General features: G+C 40.1%; 1 protein-coding gene across 2 annotated transcripts in view; it reads right to left on the reverse strand.

Moving 5' to 3' along the window:
- CSMD2 (CUB and Sushi multiple domains 2) overlaps positions 1-23,218 on the reverse strand; it is a 643,348-nt gene that overhangs the window by 188,745 nt on the left and 431,385 nt on the right. For both annotated transcript variants that reach the window (XM_063311620.1, XM_063311621.1), the window contains 4 exons: positions 12,386-12,712; positions 6,141-6,335; positions 3,777-3,915; positions 1,923-2,110 (listed from right to left, as the gene is read on the reverse strand). In XM_063311620.1, the coding sequence (XP_063167690.1) occupies positions 1,923-2,110; positions 3,777-3,915; positions 6,141-6,335; positions 12,386-12,712 (849 nt within the window). The remainder of the gene's footprint in view (positions 1-1,922; positions 2,111-3,776; positions 3,916-6,140; positions 6,336-12,385; positions 12,713-23,218) is intronic.

A 23,218-nucleotide genomic window follows, 5' to 3' on the forward strand; every position in this document is an offset into this window, starting at 1 on the left:
AAACGGCAATTTATGAATAGCACACAAAAGTGCCAGATATATCAACAGTCTCACAGTGGCCAGAACTGAAGGCTGTGAGATCCTAAATAGCTGTGCCTTGTTTGCCAGGTAAGAGAGCATTTATTAATGGAGGAAGGTAGGCACAGAGCTCTCTAACTGGAGTCCAAGTGACAGAGCTGGATCTATTACCTAGACTGGAAATAGACATCCTTGTCCAAAATAGGTTAAACATCACTTGTGTGAAGAGCATTTGTCTCTTTTCAAGACTGAGTTTCAACTGAGTTTCAGTAGGGACCTCCTGCAGGTCACTACCCATTCTAAAAAGGAGAGCAACATTTCACTGCATTCCCTGAGATATCCATTCAGGAGAGGTATGCTGGGTACCTTCAGGGTGGGGAGTCCAGGTTAACCCTCTAACAATTTCACTTAGACATTGAAAATCATGGAGTGGAAGGTAAGACAGAACTCTGAAACACCCTCCAGGATCTAGTCCCAGATCTTTGGCTCCCTCTTATTCTTCAGAAGATGGATGCATTTTTAGTCTTTAAGCCTGGGCTTAAACTTCTTTCCTTGATTTAGGGGAACAGGGGTGCTCTTCTGACTGGGTAACAGAATGTAGAGCTGGCTGTGGGGATTCAGAAGGAATGAGCAAACTGTTAAGGGGGGACTTGCAGAAGAGATTACACCATCCTGAGAAAGAGTGACAGTGAGAAAGAAACTCAAGATCACCCATACCATGACGTTCTTTAGCATAAGACAGGGCAAAGAGAATCTTGGATAGCTTTCAAGAATCTTGTTCTACCTCAGGGTTTCTCCACCAGGGTTCTGTGGCACCCTAGGGTTCTGCAAGAGGTCACCAGGGGTTCCCTGGGAGATCATGATTTATTTAAAAAAATCTTTCAAATTCAGGCAACTTCACATTAAAGAGGCAAGTTTCATTCTTTATTTTTAGTTTAAGAACACTGTTAGTGCATCCATACAGGCCTACCCATTGAACGAATAGAATAATCTTGTAATGTCAGGCCTATATTTGAGCCTGAATGTGCAGGGGTTCCCCGAGGCCTGGAAAATATTTCAAGGGTTCCTCCAGGGTCAAAAGGTTGAGGAAGGCTGTTCCACCTTATTACAAGAAAGAACATTCCTGGAATTCCTGCCATGCCAACTTCTTAACCTGGCCCACCTCAAAAGGCTGATAGATAGCATGCCTGTAGCTTCTAGACAGGCCTCCATAACAACCTCTCTGGTGTTTAAATTGTGTAGTTTTACTTGATTTAATTAGCTACCTATAGATTTAACTAATGTCCTTGACTTACACGGTCTAGTTTACCTATTCTTTTTATTGCAAAGGTGTTACCTGTCTGATATTCTACTAATTCTGTTCGAGTTAGAGCTGCCTAGGTTTTAATGCATCTACTTTCTGTTGAATCTCTTCAGATTCAATTGAAATTCTTTTATTTCTGTTCCATGCTTAGTTTTAAACTAATTAAGCTATTATTATTATTTGGTAGTACTATTGTGCTTGTTGTTTTTTTCCTTTGTTTTGCCTTTTTACACTTTCATTTGTATTCATCCTGCTCCTAGGACAGGGTTCTCTCCATCGCTAGTACACAGAGACCCATGGGCTTCTGTGGGGGAAGGGAACAATGAGGGTGCACACAGTGTGACTTAATTGCGCAAGTGATTAGAGTTATGTATTTGCATCAAGATCACAAGTACCTAATTAACATCATGGAGGAATAAGGTTATGCCATGAGTGTCGTTGTCTGAACTTGCACCAGCTGCACTGTGTCAAAAGCCCAGCCAGCACTATAGAGTTTGGGACATCTGGCATTAACAGAGTACTAAGCAGATCTGGAGTGAAAAAATGAGCTGCTATACAGATTTAGGAGATCGGTCATGACCCTGGGAAAGGTAGAACTTACTTTCATAGTGGATCTGAAAGCCAATGTCAGAGTGGCTTTTGTCAGTGGTAAAGAGGAGGTAGAGGAAATTGCTGGTGCTGATGAGAAACTGGGGGACTTGTGTCCCATCATAGATTCCGATCAAGGGGGACGAGTAGGATTTGCCATCACGCACTTCCAGAGTGTCATAATTCACCTCTGTTTTAAACCTACAGGAGAGGGTCAAGAGAAATGCTGGTAACAAGGGCAACCCCCTTTCATTCCCTCCACCCTCTTCCCACTATTTAAATCAGAGGGTTAAATATGATTCCTCAAGCCCAGCTGGACCTATTCAGTCTAGTTCAGCCCCATTTAATTTTATTCTGTTTTTCGTATTTATAAACTGCTCCCAGCACTGAAATTCTCACAGCAGCTTACAGAATCACAACAAAGTTAACAACAATTTCTGAAAACAGTAGTCTTACAAACCTGTGATTAAAACAAATGGCAAATTAAGATCAATAACACTGAACAGAGAATAAACCATGAAACAGAACCACTTTTAAAAAGAGCAGCAAGAATGGAAAGGCCTGAGGGTAGAAACCTTGCCTAGATGAAATAATTAATTCCCTTTCTGGGAACTGCATTCCACAACTGAGCACCATGATGAAAAAGTCCATTTCCCTAGGAAGCACTTCCTGTTTGCACCTGACAGGAATCCCTGAAGAAAGTCTTTTGTCAACTCTTGTTATTAATACTAAAGGAAAAGCATTAATCTCCAGCCCTTCAGATGTCTTCTCCTCTTTATCTTTACTACATCAGGAGTGCCCAAAGTTCTTTGGATTAGGAGAAAGTTAGGAGAAAGTGGGTGGTGCACAGAAAAAGGACATAAATTGCAGGGGGTATGTCTGGAGAAAGGTAACCATGCCATGAAAATGTGAGACTGTTTTTGATTTCTGAGCTGCTTTGATTCCCATTCAAAATCTATCCTTGAAATATTTAAAATGTTTTAAAATTTAAAGATACCTTTAAAATATGTTCTGGGCAACCAAAATTTGGGTTTATTAATGCATACAATCTATATTTAAGTTTTATGAGCTAGCTAAATCAAAAGATATTTCTAGCGATGTTGACTGCATTTACGGCAGTGTACAACAGTGATTTTTAGTCTCTTAACATATAAATATATTTGTTTACGTGTTTTCTTTGAAGTATTCATTGAAAGAGAAAAAAAAGGCAAACAACCCAAAATCAAAATATATGTTGAAATGAGTTTCCATCTCACCTCCCCCACATTAGAAAACAAAAGTGCCAGAAACAGCTAATTTGACTTTATGATGGAAGAGACCTCAGAATGATGTAGAACAAGGCCGTGCAGCACTTTGCTTTGCTTTCAAAAGTGGAGGAAGGCATTTGGTCCTATGAAGCAGCTTTGAAAGGGTGCATCATAGACTTTTGCAAAAATAAAGCATTTTTTAAAGCTTTGCACAACCTAATACACACACACAGAGAGAGAGAAGCAAATAAGCCTGGATAGTAAATTTTAAAATCATCCCAAGGACTATTTATAACCCAGAACCAGTTTGTTGTAGTGGTTAAGGCATGCTAGAAACAGGGAGACCATGAATTCTAGTCTCTCTTTAGGCATGAAGTCAGCTTGGTGACCTTGGGCCAGTCCCTCTCTCTCAGCCCTAGGAAGGAGGCAATGGCAAACCACTTCTGAAAAACCTTGCCAAGAAAACTGCAGGGACTTGTCTGGGCAGTCTCCAAGAATCGGACATGATGGAATGGATTATATATACACACATACATACATACATACGTATATCTCAGCTGCCCTACAGAGCATTTCTGTCAACAATGCAATTTTATTGAAGTGATTAAATTGTTGGTCACCTGTCAAATGTGATTTTTATTGGGTACCCAGGTTGAGCTTCTATGACCCATGCACAGTTGAGAGAGTCCTTGTAGAACCCCGGCCACCCTGGAGACAGGATCATTCCACCTGGCGAGGTCAGGTGGCCACCACAGGGAGCTATCAAGGGAAGGGATGGAAATAAAGATGTTACAACCAAATATCAATACAAAAGTAAAACAATAGCATACTTCCCTTGTGCTTCGTTTTGCTCACAGAAGGCTCTCTCCGTATTTATTAACAATCCAGAGACCTGCCAAGCTGAAAAACTGACACTAAATGCCTCAGACAGTTACTAGTACCTCCAGGGCTGGGGAAAATGCCAGCGTCCTGCAGTCTGGATGGCCTGCAAAATGGTTGCAAATGTGACAGGCCAGTGGCCATGAACAGATGGTAGCTGTGAGGAACAGAAGATTTCCCCTGTCTCTCGCCAGGTCACATATGGTGTTAAGTTGCAGCTCTCCAGATTTTGCTGGCCTACAATGAGCATCTCTAAGGAAGCCTGTTGGGAATTGTAGTTCAGCCTCGCCTGGACTGCCACAGACTTTCTATGTTAACTTGGGTTATGGGTATGATCTAGGTCAGCACAACTGACACTGAGTAGCAATAGCTTGTCAGGATTTCAGGCATGGGGCTCGGAATCAACAGACATTTGGTGCAGGGAAAACACACCTTTTGTTGATGATTGATGGCCTAACAAAACTTAGTTTGGCTAGGAGTTAATTAAGCCAGTGGTTCTTAGGGAAGTAAGAAGAAAACACCTTGGGGGAAATGGTTACTTTGTACCTTGTTCCTTCTGAGACTGAGACTACATCTAAATCAAACGTTGTGCTTTAGGAAAAAAAAATGACAACTTGCCAAAGAAAGAAATTCACTGATTTTGCTTGTATTTCCTGGATCTTTTCTTGAAAGCATTATCTCCAGATTGTTTTCCCAGTGTCCAAATTGTGTAATTTCCAAATTGTATAATTTGCAAATATAATTTGCAAAATTGTATAATTATAAAATTTCCAAATGCCAAAGCATAGTCTCCAAATTGTTTCCCAAGTTTTGGAAGTGACACATTTCTGCCTACCTTCTCAATCCCAGATGCTTTGCCCTGCCCATTCCACTTATGATTTTTATTCCTCAAATGTCTGGTAGCAGTTTAAATATTCTAGACCGATTTCTCCCTCTTCTTTAATTAAAAAAAGAAGCTAATTAGAAATTGCATTTAATTGAGCTCACACTGGAGGGCAAGTCAAAGGCAAGCAAGAGAGATGGGGGATAAAGGAGGACATGCTGATAGTGATGAGGTTATCAAAACTGCCAGAGGATGAGAAAGGAATTTGAAATGGTTTTGATACTTTTCATTTTCCCCCACCACTTAAACTAAGAGCGAGAAGGCCCATGAACTATCAAGCTTCTACGACCCACCCAAAAGAGATTTAACAAGAGTTGAGCTAAAGTAAACAAAGTTGCAATCAGTTTTCTAGCAATGTTGATGCTTTGTTGAAAAGAAATGAAAAGGCAGCGTGGATAAATGACATATCTTACACTTCCTATGATTGAATAAGAATAACTTGGAGCAAGGAGGTTGTAAGCATAGGCATTTCTAGCAGGAAGTCCAGAGCAAGGAAGGAAATTGGGCAAGGAAGCAAGGAGGTAGTTACCCAAAAAGGCAGAAGTCTTGTTCTGGAATGACAAGTTAGAGCAGCGCTTCTCAACCTTGCTAACTTTATTTTCAGTATGGGATGATACCATTGATAGTCATTCCCCAACTCCATTAAGAAATCAAGAAGGCATGGAATTACACTTATAAAACACGAATATTGAAATGCAGTTTATCTCACAACATTTTTCTGTAACCTTTCTGAATATAAATATAGCATTAAATTCTATTAAAAACTTACTAGAATAAAGGGCCAAAGAGACAGAGAGAGAGCATGAGTGCAATCATTTTTTTGTTAGTCTAGCACAGTGCTTCTCAACCTTGGGAACTTTAAGATGCATGGACTTCAACTTCCAGAAGCCTCAGCCAGCATGCTGAGGCTGAGGAATGGCATGGGTGTCCATGGGATTGGGGGTGGGTGGGCAAAGAAGGCAAGCTGGTGTCCACAGCCACATGACTGAAGACTCCCCTCTTTTTTACATGTGTAACTGCACATAAAAAAGGTGGTGGGGATGTGATCATAAAGTCACAGCCTTCCCTTCTTTGCCCTGCCCCACCCCATGGATGCCCTTGAAGTCATGTCAGTTTGCATCAAAGTTCACAGCCTCTCATTCCTCAGATATTTCTATATTTATTTCTCACCTTCTCTTAAAAGTTATAAGTAAGAAAACGACAAGCCAGTGCGGCAGTTTACCTTCACATCTCAGGACTGCATTATCCCAAACCACGTTGCCTTCCTTCAAGACACAGGTGACTGTTTCTGAGCCATGGGTCCTTATGAACCCTTCGTCACACAGGAAAGAGACCGAGCTCCCAAGTTGGAGGCTGTCACCAAAGCGCTTCCCATTGACCGGCACTCCTGGGTCAGGGCACTCATTGTGTCTGAAGGCTGGAAAGAAACAAGAAGACAGTGGAGAAGCAAATGCATTTTATCCCAAACTAAATGACCCTCTGCATCCACCTTATAGAGACCCAGTTTGGTGTAGTGATGAAGGCACCAGGTTAGAAACCAGGAAATTGTGAGTTCTAGTCCTGCCTTAGGCACAAAGCCAGCTGGGTGACCCTGGGCCAGTCACTTTCTCTCAGCCCTAGGAAGGAGGCAATGGCAAACCACTTCTGAAAAACCTTGCCAAGAAAACAGCAGGGAATTGTCCAGGCAGTCTCCAAGAACTGGACGTGACTGAACAGATTAAAACAAAGCCACCTTATACTTATATACAGGATAGGCAAAATCTTGCAGAATAAGGCAGTCCCTGGTGGATTTGAGGGTGATACATAGCACTTGGAACTGGCCTCAGAAGCCTACTGGCATCAAGTGCAGTGACAGCAAAATAGTGGGTTTCCTTTGTTAACATCCTGCTTGCTGAATTTTGTATGAGCTGTAGCTTCCAGATCGTCTTCAAAGGAAGCCCCATGTACAGCATGTTTCAGTAGTCCAACTGCAAGGTAATGAGGGTGTAAGTTGCCAAGTCTTCCCCAGCGCAGGTACAGCCATAACTGGCACACCAGCTGAAGCTGAGCAAAGGCTTCCAGGCCACCTCTTCTACTTTCTTTTCCAACAGGAGCTGGGAGTCTGGGAGGACTCCGAAGCCACAGACCTGCTCTTTTAGAGGGAGCATGACTATGTCCAACCAACTGCTAGAAACAATACTCCCAGAAGACCTAGATGTTTATTGACCAACAGCATCTCCATCTTGCTAAAATAATCTGACCTCATTCTGCCACATCCAGTCCTTCATAGCCTATGGCCTGGGATGAAGATGGAGATGTACCACAGAATAACATCAGCATATTGATGATACCTCACCCAGACTGATGGATGATTTCCCCTAGCATTTCATAAGACATTTTCTAATGTAAATGGGCTGCAACTTCCTTCCTTCCTTCCTTCCTTCCTTCCTTCCTTCCTTCCTTCCTTCCTTCCTTCCTCCCTCCCTCCCTCCCTCCCTCCCTCCCTCCCTCCCTCCATTCCCAGCTTCACATTTGCTCTTCCCAGATTGAGATGCTGTTTCTTGAGTCTCCAAACACTCCCAGAATTCTTGAAGCAGTCCATTTTTGCACTCAAAAACAGAGGTTTTGCACTTAGAAGTACACTATTTTAGCAAATGTTATACTTGAAATGTTTCAAGACTATAGGTTTTGCATACAACTAATATTGATCATGCCATTTCACCGTGTGGATGAATAGCTCCAGGGCTATTGGTCTGAATTTATGGTGTTTGTGTCCTGTAGTAGTTAGTTTTGGTCTTTCTTTTTCCTGAAATATTTAGATTAAGTGGCAATTTTTAAATACCAACACTTATTGGATTTCTATTCATCTTTGCTGGTGTCTTTGATATAACTTGCTACATAGACTTAATCCATTTTCCATTATTGGCAGCTAAGTCTACAACTGCAAGACAAGAACTTTCTCAAACTGAATATATGGCATTCATGGAAACAGGAATCAATAACAACAACATATATGACAGTTATATCTCAGGAGACCTGAAAGGCACTTCATTTCCCTTTATTCAATATGTTCATAACAATCAGATAGTGTTCTTGTTATTACAGTTATATTTTTCTTTTTTGGAAGAGTAAGATTGTCTGCATGAAGGAGATCTCCAGAGTTTTAGGCAGGACTGTTTTGTCAATTCCATTTGGAGATATTAGGGGATGAATCTAAGATCTCCCTCATGCAAAGTGTATGTTTACAATGCTTTGGTAAGAACTGAGGTAGCTTTTCCATGCATATTGCGACCCAGAATAACTTTCTCAATCCAAATCTACAATTTTAAACTTTGAGTGTTAAGCCTTTAGCAAGAACAAACTAAGCAAAAACAAAACAAAAAAACACCCAACACCCAACAACCATGACAACAACAAAACCCAATGCCCACCCCCCTCCAAAATATAGGTTAGTTGACTTTGATGAACCTGTCCTCTAATCAAGTATGACAAATTATTTTTTAATAATAGCTGGTTTGCAGTCGCCAACCAGAAATCCCATTAATTTTGCAGAGCTGTTAACCACTGTTGTAACAAAGGTCGTTTATCATTCTTGCCAAGTCAGTGTAATTGTGTTCCATTGAAAATTATAGGTGAGAGCTTGAGTGCAAATTGCCATGCAAAACTGGCATTCACTTGGCTACAGAAAACTTGGAATTAGGAGGATCCAAAAATAATTATTGTTCTTGTTTTGCTATATGCAACAAAGTTGTTTCTTCACTTGTTTGGTTGTTTCATGAGTCTTAGTGGGCCCATGTTAGTAGGCATTGAAATCATGAAATAACTGCACTGTCTACCAGCAGACTTCTGGGCCCAAATCAAAGTATTGGCCATGATCTACAAAGCTCTATATGGCATAATACCAGGATATATCAGCTACTGCTTTGCCAGGATCAAATCTGCCCATCAGTAGAGGACTTGCTGAGCATGACCTTCCATGAGAAGTGTGGGAAAGATGGAAAGATTCAGCACTACAAAGATGGAAAGATTCGGCACTACCCACAATGGAGGAATGGTTGGTGAAGATGATGGAACTTGTTGAGATGTTCTAAATTGACTTCTTTGATCAAAGAAAAGACAACATCTACATTTATGGCTGACTGGAAACCCCTTATGGACTTTTTGCATAAAACAGAAAAAAATGAACTTATGGTTTATGGTTTTGATGATCAGACAGGATAGATTATAGAAAGAAGAGAGTTACATTGTAACCACAGAGTAAAAGCTAAATTTATAATTGTACTTATAACTGTTGTAAAGAAGATTGGAAGCTATTTCTTTGTATCTTTTTTCTTTCTTTTCTATTTTGCTTTTATTTTTTTTCCTTTCTTGCACTTTTAGCTTTCTGTTTGATTTCTTTCCTTTTCTTACTTTATATTAGTTTGTATTAGTTTTTATCTTCCTTTTAAAAAAAAAATCTTTAATAAAATTATATATATTAAAAAGAGAAATGTGGGATGAGGACCAGGTAATAGGCCTTCAGTTCTGACCTCTAGAAGTTACTCTGCCCCTAGGGGTGCATAAAACCCTTTCTCTTGAGGTTCTATAAAATAGAGAAATCTATTTCATCATGCCTTTAGTCCTAGCTGTATGTTTATGGGTATCCATCCGTGGGTGGGAAGGTTTATTTGTTTCAGTATATTATCAATATATTCCACTTTGTTTTATGTTACCTAGAGTCTGCAGATTGGGGGAGGTTGCAAGTTGAATAAACAAATAAAGTAATAAAAGCATTGTTTTTAATGCATTAAAATTTATATATCTCTTTCTATATTACCTATCTTTATTTTGGGGCATTGGTTGTTTACTGCATAAATAAATGTTTTTAAAATAATTGCAGGATGAATCTATATCTGGGGTTTCCAAACCAGATATGGTTTAATGGTTGGTTTAAGCTTACAGTATAAAGTGCTAAATTTAAGGTTCTTGATAATTCATAATGAAGATTTGTATTATAAATCTGTTATTTAGTATTATTTTAACACATACTGTGATTTGCATGGGTTTTAATTCTTCTATGTGTATGGACTGAATGTTGTATTATTTTCAGTATCCCCTAAGTAAGACAGGAGTTGTTCAAAAAGCACTGGACATTCAGAGAAACTTTAAATACATATTCCAATAAAGCATTTTCTGGGAGCAGAATCAATTTTTCATGTTACCCTCCACTGTCAACCTCATAGGTACAGTGCTTAAACTATTACCATGATTTTTATTAAACATTAGCTCTCGTGTTATTCCTATCCCACAATACTGAGTCATCTCCTTGAATGTGGTGGGGGGTACGAAGGAAATTAGGGAAGGAGAGACATAACTTTGGACAACTTCTGTAGAATTAAAAACTGAACCCAAATCTGTTCACTAGCCACATCAAATAAATTCAGAGAAACCTGCAACACATTTTTAATTTTCATCCAGCTCCTGTTTGGGCTGTCTCTTTTTCTACAAAGATATGACAACTGGGATTTCCAGGCCTTAAATATTCAAAAGCTGTATGTATGTATGTATGTATGTATGTATGTATGTATGTATGTGTCTGTCTGTCTGTCTGTCTGTCTGTCTCTGTGTGTGTATACACACACATACACACACACACAGAGACATACAAGCATGCATGTATGCATGCATGCTTGCATGCCATGGATTCCTTTGGGAGTCAATAGGACTTTGCAGCTGTAATGCATATTAACATCAAATGAAGTTGACATTTGTCAATCACTTATGAGGTTTAATCTACCTGAAAAAGTATCTGAAAGTAAGATGCAGAACAGATAGTTGCAAACAAATAATACTAGCTATATTAGGAAAGACAGAGATAATTTATGACAGGGAGAAAATATGTTAAAGAACTGGAGAAATTGACATGTCAAAGAATGAAAGAAGGGTAATTTGCATTTTGAAAAGATTCTCAAGCAATTTATATTCAGTAACATAAATTAAAGGAAGATATGCACAAAGGCTCCATGTGTTAGAAAATATGGTGAAAGTACAGCACTGATAATCTCTTAGATCACAGGACATTTTTGAAATTCAAGAGCCGTTGTAGATGTGGTAGATGCATCCTAAGTGGGTTGGTTACCAGGTTGCTTCTGGATCTAATTCAATGTGCTGGTGTTGAGGTTTAAAGCGCTACATGGTATGGGGCCAGGTTATCTGAGGGACCACCTCTCCCCGATTACATCGACCCATCCCACCCACCCATCTCATCAGGTCTGGCAGGAGGGGCAGGGTGCAGGTCCCATCTATTAAGGAGCTTCATCTGGCGGGACCCAGGAGATGAGCCTTTTCTGCCGTGGCCCCTGTCCCTGGGAACATCAACCCTCCCTGCCAGGTCAGTTAAGCCCCAAACCTTGTGGCCTTCCAGAAATCTCTTAAAACATGGTTTTAAACCAGGCCTGGAGATCCCCTGGAAACAGGGAGCCTGTGTGCTGGTTGCATCCTGTGTAACATCTTGGTGTATTCCCCTCTCCCAATCTAGTTTTTGTTTATGTTTCATTGTTTTAACCTGGTTTTGTAAAATGTTCTATTGTTGGTTTGATTGTACGTCACCCGGAGTTGCTTTGTGCAAGATGGGCGGCCATATAGATTGGATAAATAAACAAACAAACAAATAAGTCTCCTTGGAAGCCATGCTTATTCACAAATGGCTCTGATGCTGGGTGTGGCCTGTCCCGAAACACTCATATGCCTCCCCCACTCAACAGGATACTGTCTCCCATCCTAATACAACCTTTGCAGAGCCCAAAATCACTCCTGCTAATAAATATGAAGTCAGAGGGTGCTTTCTGTTCTAGCATGCCAGTTACCTATTTAGTTTACTATTCCATCTGGCGGGGTCTAGGAAACAGGCCTTCTCTGCAGTAGCTCCCCCACTCTGGAACATTCTTCCCCCAGAGGTGAGGCAAGCCCCCTTGCTCCTGGACTTCCATAAAAAATTAAAAACCTGGTTTTGCCAGCATGCCTGGAGCAGGAAGGGGAACAGCCATTCCTGCCCTAGAATGGCCCTTTTACTCACAGACTGATAGAGAACTTTTAGCCATCTGGATTTTATCATATTTTATTGTTTATTGTTTATTGATATTCATATTTATTGTCTTTATAATGGCACTGAATTTTAAACTTCGCTTGTATTGTAAACCACCCAGAGTCCCTCCTTTGGGGGGAGATGGGCGGTGATAAAATTGGATGGATGGATGGATGGATGGATAAATAAATTTAAGGTGGGTGAGACTGGAAGCTTTCCATCTTGAAAAATACATTGGAGAAAACAAACCGAAAGAAAACCCCATCAGGCCAGATATTGCTTTACAAACAGCATCATTTGTACAGATTTCCACATTCCTAGCTGCAACTCTTAATAAAAATAAAAAAGAGGCAAAAAGTGCCCTTGCACACTGGTCCCTTGCACACTGTTGATGTAGCATTGGCCTTTGCCTTGCAGTGACTTACTGGTAAATGTGATATTGAAGCCACGCTTCTCAGTGGAGTGATCTGTCTGGAATTCCAACCTGGCGACATGGCCGCTGCTGGTCAGAGACGATGGTAGTTGGCTTCCAGAGAAGGTCCCGAGGGTGGGGGATTCAGCTGTTCCACCATCCTTCACTGCCAAAAAGTCAAACTGGGGCTCCACGTCAAAATCATTAAAGGCCAAATGGATCCGACTTTCAGATTTTGCAATGATTAGCCAGACACAGTGCAAGCTGCTGCCATATTCCTCAGGGTAATTTGGGGAGAGCACAATCCCAGATGGAGTGGTGAAATTGAAGAAACAGGAAACTGCAGTGAAAAAAGAAAGGAAGGAAGAAAGAAAGAAGAGGGAGGAAAAGAATGTCATTGTGCATGCAGCTTAAAACGATAAATTTAATGCAAGTTCCTTACGTCTCAGGATTATAAAGGGAATGTAAAGAAAAGGGGGAAATGAAAATGAAACTCAAGAATTGCTATCTTGTCGGAGTATAAAGAAAGGGGAAGTTAACTATTTCTCCAAACAGCTTTTTTTTTCTTTTTCCTTTTTTAAAAATCTTTGTTTTGTTTTCTTTTTTCTTTCTTTTGAATATTCATAAACAATAACAAGCAATAACACACTGGAGATCTCAATATTAAGTATCAAGCTAAAAATTAAAATCCTTATTGTTTTACAAAATAATTATATGCATTTTGCAATAGCCTATCAATGTCACACTTACTGTAGCTGTACAGTTTAAGCAACCTTATGTTCATCAACATCCCAGAATTATAGTTAACATTGATATAAACTTTTTTCTTCTCATCTTTAAAAGTTTAAGTTACCTAAATTATTAATATAGTGTCAACAATGTTTAGGTTGTTTCTACAAATACCACAGTACCTAGCTAATCTCTGAATTCTGTAATGTATTAATTAGATCTTTTATACAATAAAATAATGAACTATCCAAAAGGAAAAAAAAAGAAAGAATTGCTTTCCTCTTTTTGACCAAAAAAGGAATTTAGAAGAGTGAAATAACTTTTAAAACAACAACTATACCTCTTATACGAGATTTAAATTTTCTACAACCCACTCTCAATAAATAAGTAGTAGTTTTCAAAAGGATTTTGTTTGGGGTAAAAGTAGGTCTGAATTCAAAGTTGAAAATGTAATAAAGGAAGAAGCAATATTTATTAACCCTACAGGGGTTTTCTGCCAATCTGCCTTAAAGGATGAGTAACTAAAGTGGAAAACACACCCTTTGTTACATAATGTGTCAGTTAAAACTGTGTAGATGATGTTCTGGAAAACAGCCCAGCTCTTGGGACTTAGAAATGTTAAGTATGAGATACGGCAATTGGATATGACAAAATAATTTGGTCTCTTCGAGCAGTCCAAGTGTATTCATGGAACAACATTGCAATGTTTTAAATAACTCTGAGAAAGGGCAAAACAAAATGAACTAATCTCTTACTTTTGAACTGTTCAAAATCTTGCAAGATGATGCTGTCAAGGTAATGCATGCTATATGCCAGCAAATTTGGAAAACACAAGAATGGCCATCAGTTTGGAAAAAATCAACTTATATCCCCATATCAAAAAAGGGAAACACTAAAGAATGTTCAAACTATCGAACAGTGGCACTCATTTCACATGCCAGTAAGGTAATGCTCAAGATCCTGCAAGGTAGACTTCAGCAGTTCATGGAGCGAGAATTGCCAGATGTACAAGCTGGGTTTAGAAAAGGCAGAGGAACTAGGGACCAAATTGCCAATATCCGATGGATAATGGAAAAGGCCAGGGAGTTTCAGAAAAACATCTATTTCTGTTTTATTGACTATTCTAAAGCCTTTGACTGTGTGGACCATAACAAATTGTGGCAAGTTCTTAGTGGTATGGGGATACCAAGTCATCTTGTCTGCCTCCTGAAGAATCTGTATAATGACCAAGTAGCAACAGTAAGAACAGACCATGGAACAACGGACTGGATTAAGATTGGGAAAGGAGTACGGCAGGGCTGTATCCTCTCACCCTACCTATTCAACTTGTACGCAGAACACATCATGCGGCAAGCTGGGCTTGAGGAATCCAAGGCTGGAGTTAAAATTGCTGGAAGAAATGTTAACAATCTCAGATATGCAGATGATACCACTTTGATGGCAGAAAGCGAAGAGGAACTGAGGGGCCTTATGATGAAGGTGAAAGAAGAAAGTGCAAAAGCTGGCTTGCAGCTAAACCTCAAAAAAACCAAGATTATGGCCACCAGCTTGATTGATAACTGGCAAATAGAGGGAGAAAATGTAGAGGCAGTGAAAGACTTTGTATTTCTAGGTGCAAAGATTACTGCAGATGCTGACTGCAGTCAGGAAATCAGAAGACGCTTAATCCTTGGGAGAAGAGCAATGACAAATCTCGATAAAATAGTTAAGAGCAGAGACATCACACTGACAACAAAGGTCCGCATAGTTAAAGCAATGGTGTTCCCCATAGTAACATATGGCTGCGAGAGCTGGATCATAAGGAAGGCTGAGCAAAGGAAGATCGATGCTTTTGAACGGTGGTGTTGGAGGAAAATTCTGAGAGTGCCTTGGACTGCAAGAAGATCGAACCAGTCCATCCTCCAGGAAATAAAGCCAGACTGCTCACTTGAGGGAATGATATTAAAGGCCAAACTGAAATACTTTGGCCACATAATGAGAAGACAGGACACCCTGGAGAAGATGCTGATCCTAGGGAGAGTGGAAGGCAAAAGGAAGAGGGGCCGACCAAGGGCAAGGTGGAGGGATGATATTCTAGAGGTGACGGACTCGACCTTGGGGGAGCTGGGGGTGGCGACAATCGACAGGAAGCTCTGGCATGGGCTGGCCCATGAAGTCACGAAGCGTTGGAAGTGACTGAACGAATAAACAACAACAATGTAATTGAAGTAGATGTTTGGAGGTATTGTGAAGTTTAATGGGCATGATAAGAATGTGTCTACATATTTTTTTCTAGAAGGCATTTGAAAAAAAATTTCTGGCAAAAGGTTCTGAAACTGATAACTGACATTAATTTAATAATTGGGGGAATAAAATCAAACATTACATTAAGATGCAAATTCTTAAATAAGGATGTGCCCATTTTTGCTTCTCCTACTGCAGGATTTTATTTATATTGTGGTTGTTGTTTTTAAGATTCATATGCTGCTTTTCTTTCAGGAACTCATAGGGGCATAAAGGAATTCTTCCACTTTCTGTGAAAGAAGCAGGGAAAACAGTTTCTTTTAGAGGGAACAGAGATTAATGAAGACATCCCTTAAACTACATTAACCAAGTTATCTATTCTATGGGTGCTGAGCCAAGCCTTTTCAACCAACCAAGGCTGTCTATTCGAAGTTGCAGGGGACCAATGTAAGCAATAATTCATTGAAAGGCAGGCAGACCAGAAATTTAAAATATTTAAATATTTAACACGGCATCTTCAAGTTTCTATCAGTGGGTTTTCATGAAACTCTTCAGACCTCTATTGGCTTGTCAGCTCAGTTTATTTACCAGTTCAGACTGGCTTTTAGGACAAATTCCTATTTCATCACAGCAGTGTAGAAGTCATTTTCTTGCAACACATTCACGTTGATCTGTTCATGGATATATACTGGAGACAGATGGATGGAATTCATAATATGTTCCTTCTCAGATAGTTCCCAGGCACACTCCCACAAATATGCACACATGGCATGAAATGAAGCAGTAGAAATGATTTAGTGCAGGTCTTGATCAAGTTGCTACAAGATGACCTGGTTTTGATATCTCCAACTACATAGATTTAGAAGGATCAAGCAGAGGTAAGTAAAACTAACCCAGATACATCCCTGACTGCTACTTTGTGGCCTTCCAGCACCCAAAGATCCTGCTGCTGAAATTTGGTGACAAAAGACTGAATTTTGGCCTGGTCTGGGGGCCATCTTTATGATGTTGCATAGCTACCAGATTGTCCCCTGTTGAAAGCCATTAGCTTGAGTTTCAGACTTAGACCCATCAAACTTGTTCCCATCTCCTCCCTAGGGCAGCGCTGTTTGCAGTAATACAACCTAAAGGCCAGGCCCAGATAGAGGAAAATACAGTTTTATAGATTGGTGGGAACAGATTGGAAGGGAGGTAAGGTCTCTTACATCACGACGACAACAACAATGCCCGGCTCCAGTCATTGAAAGGGAACTGCCAGATGTCCACGCTGGTTTCCGACAGGGTCGTGGCACCTGTGATCACACTGCAAACGTTCGATGGATATTGGAAAAATGTCACGAATATCAAAATAACATTTTTACGTGCTTCATCAACTACAGGAAAGCTTTTGATTATGTTGACCACGACAAACTATGGAGAGCCCTAGCGACCTTGAGTGCCACTACATTCGATGAAGTTGCTGAAATCACTGTATGCAAATCAGGAAGCCACCGTATGAACTCAATATGGAGTCACTGATTGGTTCAAGATCGAGAAAGGTGTGTGACAAGGTTGCATTCTGCCAGCTTTCTTATTCAACTTGTATGCTGAAGTGACCATCAGGAAACTGGAGCTAGATGATTCAAAAATTGGGGTAAAAATTGGTGGATGAACCATCAATAACCTTTGATATGCGGATGATACAACCCTCCTCTCGGAAACCCAGGAGGGCCTACAGCACCTAATCATGAGACTCAAAGAAGAAACCGAGAAGTTTGGCCTCTTTCTGGGTATCAGAAAGACCAAACTCATGACAGCTGCAAGGAATGGTAACATCAAAATAGTAACTGATGGAGAGGAGGTGGAATGCATGGAAGAATTCACCTTTTTAGGATCACTGGTCAATCAGAATGGCAAATGCAGCCAAGAAATTAAATGCCAAATCATGCTGGGTCACACAGCAATGATGAGTATGAATCAAATTTGGAAAAACGAGGATGTCAGCTTGACGACTGAGTGTGGACTAGTTCGCACTATTGTGTTCCCCATAACTACATTCAGCTGTGAAAGTTGGACAATGAAAAAGTTGGATAGAAGGAAAATTGATTTGTTTGAACCATGGTGTTGGAGGAGGCTCTTGCGCATCCTTTGGACCGCAAAGATAACAAATAAAGAAGTGTTGAAGCGCAGAAAACCGGTCATGTCACTAGAAGGAAAAATAACAAAACTTAGACTTAGTTACTTCGGTCATGTCTTGAGATCAACATCGTTGGAGAAAGACATTATGCTTGGAACAGTCGGTGGCAAAAGACGATGAGGTCGCCAAAGAACACGCTGGTTGGATGTAATCAAAGCAGATACAGGCCAAAATATAAAGCAACTGAAAAAAGCTGTACAAGATCAGAAATCATGGAGAGAGCTGGCTTATGGAATCGCCAAGGGTCGGATACGACTGAATGGATAATTCGATTTGAAGGTCTCTATTTAAAAGTTCCTTCCCCAAAATAATGCAGTAACATATGTACAACCCTCCCCACGGCATTACTTCCATTACCAAAATCTATTCATGTACAAAGAGAAAAAGGACATAACTTGTGATTCTGTCCTGGAACACACATACCTACACACACACACACACACACTCACACGCAGTGCCAAGCTATGCATGATACTGAAAATGGTACTTGCTATTCATGTGAAAAGAAAATCTATAGTGGAACCAATGGAATAATTTTCATTAAGTCGTGACACTGTCCCCTTTAAAATGATACTTGTTATGGACAGAGAGGGGTAAATTTATTTTGCTTTCTATAACATCTGTTTCAAGGACAAGTGCATTCTACCTTTATTTCTTTAAGCATTTGCAATTTAAAAAAAACAAAAACTCAATGCATACATTTTTGCAAGCACCTTCCCTAATATACCTTTACTTTTTGTAAATGATTTTCCTTAATGTATATACAATGTTGTATACAGTTTCTATAATGCTCCTGTTTTTATTCCAATATTTTGAGTGTTGAATGGCACGCTACCTTCCAGAGAAATATGAAAAACAGAAGATTGTGTTTCAGTTTGCATAACTACGTCAAATAGCACCAAAGTAGGTCTATATTTATTTATTTATTTATTTGTTAAACAAATTTATATAGCCATCTGTCTTGACAAATGTAACTCTCAGTGATAAATAAAATATAAAGCCCAATGAAAATACCATTAAAAAAAAAGTCAACTCTCCTTTAAGAGTTCTCCAACAGAATAAAGCAACACATACATGCCAGCTCCAGAAACATCCTGGCCTCAATACCTGGGGGAAAGCCGAATCTTCAAGTCTTCTAGGTGGCCAGCAGGGTTGGGGACATCTGAACTTCAGGGAGGCGGTTGTTCCATAAGGTTGGGTTAATTGTAAACCACATAACTTTTGCCCAATTTCTCCTTGTAAAAACTAACTAAGGGTGAATGGCCCAAGGCAGCAAGAGGATAATCAGATAACATGGCTCATCCTCAATTACCATTCCAATCAGAGGGAGGAGATAGATTAGATAGGAGCAATAGAAGAAAAATATCTGTAGTTTAGGGTTGAACGGTTGAGTTCTTGGTGCTCTCTGAGCTTGGTTGTTTGCTTGCAAATGCTTCATTACTCAACTAGTTATCATCACCACCACCACCACCACACTGATAAGGTTACCTAGCTAGGTAATGAAATGTCTGCAAGCTAACAAACTTAGACAGGAGCTCCAGTGAGTGAAGAAGGGCCGACTGAATTTATCTGTAAACAAACTCAAATGGATTACAGTACAGGACAAGCCTCCAGTGACCTCTAGCTAAAGAAAGCTGAACCAGAATCAGTGCCCCACATCCCATAACCTCTGTGGTGGACCCATAAGAGAGTATGTGAAGAAACTAAGGGAAGCCATGGAGACTGAGGGGAACAAGGCAACACAACAGGAGACCTCGCCTGTTATCATGCTACTAGCAGCCCCAGATCCTCTTCTGAGCATCTTCCAAGTCTAGAATGACTGTGAGAACAGGTCACAAGTCAGAGGGCTGAAACATGCAGGAGCACGAGACTGTATGGAAAGGATTAAAATTCACATCTCCATGTTGGCATTTCCAAAAGCTTGTGCTTTTCTCACAAAAATGGAATTATGTTGAGGAAGAATTTAGGGTCACTTCCCACATCTGTTTCATTACCCAACTAGGTATCATCACCACCACCACCACCACCACCTTGAATATTCTCCAAGGAGGAAAACTGGAGTATAAATTAAATAAATGGATACAGAGATCCCTTAGAATTGGAATATAGCTGGAACAAAGAGAAGCCAATGCAATTTCCATTAAAAAAAAAAAAAAATTCTTGTAAAGTCATCTCCACCCCTTGGGATGACAAATTCCACAATACAACCCCACCATACAAGTGAAGGAGCAATTTCTTTTGTCTGGCTTGAAATGACACCATTCAGTTTACCTGAATGTCACAGGATTTGGTTGTTATGAAAGATGGGGAAAAAAGGCTTCACCCTATCCATTTTTGTCCACAGTTGCATTGTGTGAGCATCCTTTATCAAAGGCTCAAACATGGAATGCCTGCGGCAATCTCTGTTCATTATGAGAGAGGACAGCATGGCCCTTCTTCCAACATGTCAAGTAGCCATTTCTAGACCATGGGGGGCTACATGTTCCTCCTCCCCCACCTGTCCCCAAATTGCAAACTCTCTTTCTCCTCCCCCTCTCTTCTTCAGCATTCCTGGCTGCTTTTAAATATAAAGTCATCCCTTCTGCTCATCAAGCCGCTGGGCTTACTACATGCCCACCCATTCTCCAGTCCTCCTGGGCTTAATTCCAAACAGCTGCTGTGGGTGGAAGCCAAATTATATCTCTCCCTTGGACTTGCCATGATAATTTTATACACCTCTATCACGTCCCCCCATCCCCCCAAGTGGTTTCAGCAGTCAGCAGTCTGCAGACAGCAGGCATGGATGGTTAGACACATACCATGCAAGGCCTGGGAAAAGTCAGCACTGTGTGCACTGACCGGAGTGGAAGGAATCTACTGCTCAGAGGCCTGCAAAGAAGGGAACTGTGTTCCAGGTCCTGACGTGCACCTCCATGCCGACTTAATGCAAAACTGCTCCCTATCCCCTGTCATTAGGCCATCATTAGGAGGGAGACCAGCAGCTTGAGCTAACGAGGTGTGAAGCCAGATGGTGGGAAAGTAAAGGCAATTAAGAAAAAATGTTCAGAGCACAACTGCAAATCCGTAGCCTGCTCAGCTGTCCAGAGGGAGCTTTTACCACATTGCGGCTGATGAGGTCCATTGGCTTCCCATAGCAAAGAGGATCCTTAATTGGACCCATCTCCTGGATGTCCAATCCATTTACAGCTAGCCTAGTTGATTCCATCTGCAAACATTTGCCTTCCACATTTTGCCTCCCTCCTCCTGGTCTTTGCACCTACAGCCCACTGCAGAAATGTCATGCTAATTGCCAAGCGGGAATATAATGACGCTCAGACGTGCTTTCTTAAACATGCAACTGTTATGAACCAGGCTTATTTGTCATGTCCTTGCTTGCATTTTCGCCTCACCAAAGGGTGTAATGGCTGCATTTTATCTTCTAGCTGCTAAACAGTGGCTGACAAACTTCTCCTGGCTTCGCTTTAAACATTTGTTTGTTTTAATTAGAGTGATCCAGAGTAGGCTGGATTGCAAAGAGGAGTTTTTATTCAGATGGATTGAGGGGGGCAGGTAGTGTAAAACTACCTACTCAGTTTTGCTCTGTGTGTCTGTATGGGGGGGTGGGGACTATGTGCGTGAAAAAAGCAGGAAACCAGATTTCTCTTTCTCAGCAGCTTTCTACCAAAGTTTGATGGTGCCATTTCTGGGAGCTGTAGAAAAAGGGTTTGGAGGCCAAAGGTAGAACACTTCTATTGTGATTAATTTCAGAGGGGACAGACTTTGCTGCACTGAACATTTCCTGAGGCCCCAAACAACTAGAAATATACTATATACAGAGACAAAAAGAACTAGGAACTAGAAAAAAACAAAAAACAGAAAGACTAGTATTCGGTAGAAAATTCCCTTGCATTGAACTTGACACCATTTTTCATTTCGTTATGATGAAGGAAAACTTGCTTTCAAAATTCCTGGGAAAGGGAAGAGAATATTGAAGAATTTTGCAGTGATCTAATGATGAGGTGGACAAGGGTTATGTGTGAACATCCTCCTCTTCATTATTCTGTTTTCACTGTTTTTCAACTTTCCTGGAAGATAAAGAAAAGATAAATCTCCAGTCTCTCTGGTTTTCTCAGCTTCTACTAATCCAGAGGGACGAGATGAAGAAAGAGCCCACCACCCACCCCCGGGTGTTTTTTTCTGTCTTGGTTATTGTCACTGTCAATGACAGGAGAAAAATCCAGCCTTTTAAAAAAATGAACAATTTCTCAAATTGGAAAAAATCACCTGCGCCAGACATACTAAAACTCTGTGATACATTAACCTTCTAAAATGGTAAAAGGAGTTTGTGCGACCCCAATGAATAAAATTTCATTGCAATTCGGGTTGAACATAAAATAAATATACTGTTTACTTTTAATAATTAAATGTTCCTCTGTGTACCAAATAAGATAAGGACAGAACCGTACAAATTTGTAAAAAACATTTTCATTGGAAATAAGGGGAAAAAAACCCTAATAATATTGAAAACCATATTTTAATGGGAAGGACAGCCTGCTTATTTTTGCATAGTCCCAAAAATGTGAAAATAGGCATTCTCATCCACCAAAAACAGGAAAAAAAGGGTGTTTCTCAAAACTGCTTATTTTAACCTACTCTTAAAATGCTGCAGCTTGTAAAATATGGCATGCTTCAATTTCTTGTGGTTCTCTCTTTCTCCCAGCCTAGCTCAAGCTGAAGCAACATCTCTTTTTCAGTTTTGATTCTGGTAAATCTCTTCATCTGTCTTGCAATTATCTCCCCACAGAAGTTGCACATACCTTTAACCATACGCTTAAATGAGTTGCTTAAAGACCTATGAACTACATTTACATGACTTACTAAAGCTGATTCATTTTAAACCTGACATTGGTTAATTTTAAGCCTGGTTTTGTGCCTTAATATGTTTATAAACTCAACCCATTTGTTATTTTATGAGCCAATGTATTGTGCAAATTCAGAAAATAGGTTCATTCAGTGACCAGATTAAGCATGTTGTGTGAAACTGCCAATACAAAGAAAGTTTGGGGGCTATCCATCCAGATAACAAAAAAATCACCACTTTCCATCTAAACTCCAAAGAAATCTGCTATTATTTTTGCCCATTGCTCTGTAACGATGAGCTCAAACCCTCCTTGAAATTGAAAGTGAGATCTTTAGCCAGGCTTAATTAGCCTAATCCACCAAAAAACAATGTTTAATCCTATTTTTCCCCATTACACTGCTCCCAAGGTGGTTTACACTGCAGAGTAATCTACCTCTGCATATTGTAATTGAAAATAGAAATAATTATGGGTATGAAAAATGCATCTGTAGGAGTGGGTCAAACAAGTCAAGATGGTGGCACAACTGTCCTCTTCTTTTGATGACATCTCTTATATATATATATATGAATGAATGAATGAATGAAGAAAAAAACTATAATTTTCCTGACAATGCTGTCCAAGCAGACTCTTTGAAACTTGCATGACAAACAGATGAGGTCATCTGGCTTGGCCATGTATATGCATTTGCAAACACAGAGAGTGAGTCACTCCAGAAATAATTCCACATTATTTGAGCAACTTCTCTGGCAGGCAATTTCTTTTTCAAGTCAATAATCAAAGTAACCAAACTTAAGAAGATTAATAGAAACCAATGGGGGTTTAATCTACAGTTTTTACTTTGTCATGGGAAATTGTTCCTAAGTTCAAGGTACCATCC

This window comes from Candoia aspera, chromosome 10 (assembly GCF_035149785.1).
Source record: "Candoia aspera isolate rCanAsp1 chromosome 10, rCanAsp1.hap2, whole genome shotgun sequence".
Taxonomy (NCBI): Eukaryota; Metazoa; Chordata; class Lepidosauria; order Squamata; family Boidae; genus Candoia; species Candoia aspera.